The sequence below is a fragment of the Gracilinanus agilis genome, chromosome 3 (assembly GCF_016433145.1).
Source record: "Gracilinanus agilis isolate LMUSP501 chromosome 3, AgileGrace, whole genome shotgun sequence".
NCBI lineage: Eukaryota > Metazoa > Chordata > Mammalia > Didelphimorphia > Didelphidae > Gracilinanus > Gracilinanus agilis.
Genome location: NC_058132.1, coordinates 8,485,089 through 8,487,068, shown reverse-complemented (window position 1 = coordinate 8,487,068; position 1,980 = coordinate 8,485,089). Strand labels below are relative to the sequence as shown.

Sequence of the window (1,980 nt, the reverse complement as noted above, 5' to 3'; positions counted from 1 at the left end):
CAGGGACCCGTCTGGGTCTCAGGCCGGCCTGGGCCAGGCCCCTGGCCCCCGGCCCCCACCCCTGAAGAGACCAGCATTCACTTAACCGTTTTCCTTTGCAGCAGCGTTTGTTGGCGGGGCTGGGCTGGGAGGGGGCTGCTCCGTCGTGGGGAGAGGGCAAGGGAGGGGTATCCTTGCCCCTACCTTGGGGAGGAGAGGGGGTGGGTGGGGAGGAGGAGGGGGATCCGATGGAGCAGGCCCTTCCACCCCCAGGGATTGGGGGCTGGGTGGGTGAAGATGTCTGGCTGTTAAAACTGCCTGGCTGGCTGGTAGGCAAGTGTGCGTGTGTGCGGGTGTGTGCGTGCGTGCGTGCGTGGGGGAGCGCGCCCTGGTGGGGAGGGTATGAGGGATGCCAGGGTTTCCGGCCTGGTTCTGAAAGGAGGCTCCCCCCGGGGACTCGTCTCTGCCCCCTCCTCTGTTGCAGCGGCTTACAAGCATGCAGACGGCAAGAAGATTGATGGCAGGCGAGTGCTGGTGGACGTAGAGAGAGGCCGCACGGTGAAGGGCTGGAGGCCCCGCAGACTCGGTGAGTGGCCAGGCTTGGAGCCAGGGGCTCTGGGTTGGTCCAGGACCCTGTGACTGTCCCCCAAGGTCCCAGGTCTGCCCTCGGCATGGCTCTTGTCTGTCTCCTCCTCAGGGGGTGGCCTTGGGGGCACCAGGCGAGGCGGGGCCGACGTCAACATCCGGCACTCGGGCAGGGATGACACTTCGCGCTACGATGAGAGGTGAGGGCCTGGGGGGGTGGAGCGCCCTGGGCGCCGGCCTGGTAGCTGTGCTCTGGCCTTCAGCTCGGAGGAACGGCACCCGTGCTTAGGATCGTTTTTTCTTTTCCTCTCTTGGCCTTGTCCTCCAAGGGACCGGGACAGGGAACGTGAGCGGGAGCGCCGAGAGCGGAGCCGTGAGCGGGACAAGGAGAGGGACCGGAGACGTTCCAGGTCCCGGGACCGCCGGCGGCGCTCCAGAAGCCGGGAGAAGGAGGAGCGGAGACGCTCTCGGGAGAGAAGTAAGGACAAAGAGCGTGAGCGGAAGCGGCGGAGCAGCCGGAGCCGAGAGCGGGCCCGGCGAGAGCGCGAGCGCAAGGAGGAGCCTCGGGGTGGGGAGGGCCCCGAGCCCCCAGAGGCAGGCGATGCTCCTCCTGACGATGGGCCCCTGGGGGAGCCCGGCCCCGATGGACCAGACGTCCCCGAAGAGAAAGGCCGGGACCGGGACCGGGACCGACGCCGCAGCCACCGTGGTGAGAGGGAGCGGCGGCGGGACCGGGATAGAGATCGCGAGCACAAAAGAGGCGACCGGGGTGAAAGGCGGGATGAAGCCCCCCGCGGTGGGGGTGGCGGCGGTGGCAGCGGTGGCCAGGACAACGGGCTCGAAGGGCTTGGGGCTGACGGGCGGGACCTCTATTTGGAGGCCGACGCGGGCGATGGCTATCTGGCTCCTGAGAATGGCTACCTGATGGAGCCAGCGCCAGAGTGAGCGAGCAAGAATGAACCCCCCTCCCCCCAAAAAAGAAAAGAAAAAAAAGACCACCAGCCCTTTTTCTCCCAATCACGTGAATGTGTCCCTGCCCCTGCTTCCCCTACGGCCCTCTCTGTCCAGACCCTTCTGATTATTCAATAAAATGGATTTCCTGCGGAGGTTGCGTGGGTACTGTTTGGAGGAACTCTTCCCCCACTGACTGCTGGGGGGGAGCCTGGACTTCAAATCCAAGGCCTCCACTCGGAGTCTTCGGGAGGACCTCGGTCCAGTTGTCACATCGCAGCTTGTCTGGGTCGGTAAAGTAGGAAGGGTTAGGCCAGGTGCTGCTCTCGAAGGTTCCCACTCTGACCAAGCGAGCGGTGCTCTCCGGGGACGGTGGGGGCTTAGCTTCCCCAAAAGCATTCATGTGAAAAGGATTTTCCAAAAGGGGAGGGGAGGGAGACATAGTTGTTACAGACAACAGTCTTT

General features: G+C 64.8%; 1 protein-coding gene across 3 annotated transcripts; it reads left to right on the top strand.

Moving 5' to 3' along the window:
• Positions 1-243: 243 nt before the first annotated feature.
• SNRNP70 (small nuclear ribonucleoprotein U1 subunit 70) lies at positions 244-1,670 on the top strand. 3 transcript variants are annotated; one of them, XM_044667139.1, is made up of 4 exons: positions 244-565; positions 677-764; positions 879-1,236; positions 1,291-1,670. In XM_044667139.1, exons 1-4 carry the CDS (start codon positions 382-384, stop codon positions 1,507-1,509), a joined length of 849 nt encoding a protein of 282 aa, XP_044523074.1. In that variant the 5' UTR covers positions 244-381; the 3' UTR covers positions 1,510-1,670. The 3 variants fall into 3 exon arrangements, with proteins under 3 accessions (XP_044523074.1, XP_044523072.1, XP_044523073.1); XM_044667137.1 differs by having other exon boundaries at positions 245-565; positions 879-1,670; XM_044667138.1 differs by having other exon boundaries at positions 247-565; positions 894-1,670.
• Positions 1,671-1,980: the final 310 nt, after the last annotated feature.

Bases quoted from the DNA above. Each gene is read 5' to 3' on its own strand.
- SNRNP70 (XM_044667137.1), top strand. From the start codon at position 382: ATGAGGGATGCCAGGGTTTCCGGCCTGGTTCTGAAAGGAGGCTCCCCC. The intron at 566-676 runs GTGAGTGGCCAG...TCTCCTCCTCAG, and splicing joins CTGGAGGCCCCGCAGACTCG to GGGGTGGCCTTGGGGGCACC. The intron at 765-878 runs GTGAGGGCCTGG...TTTCCTCTCTTG, and splicing joins ACTTCGCGCTACGATGAGAG to GCCTTGTCCTCCAAGGGACC.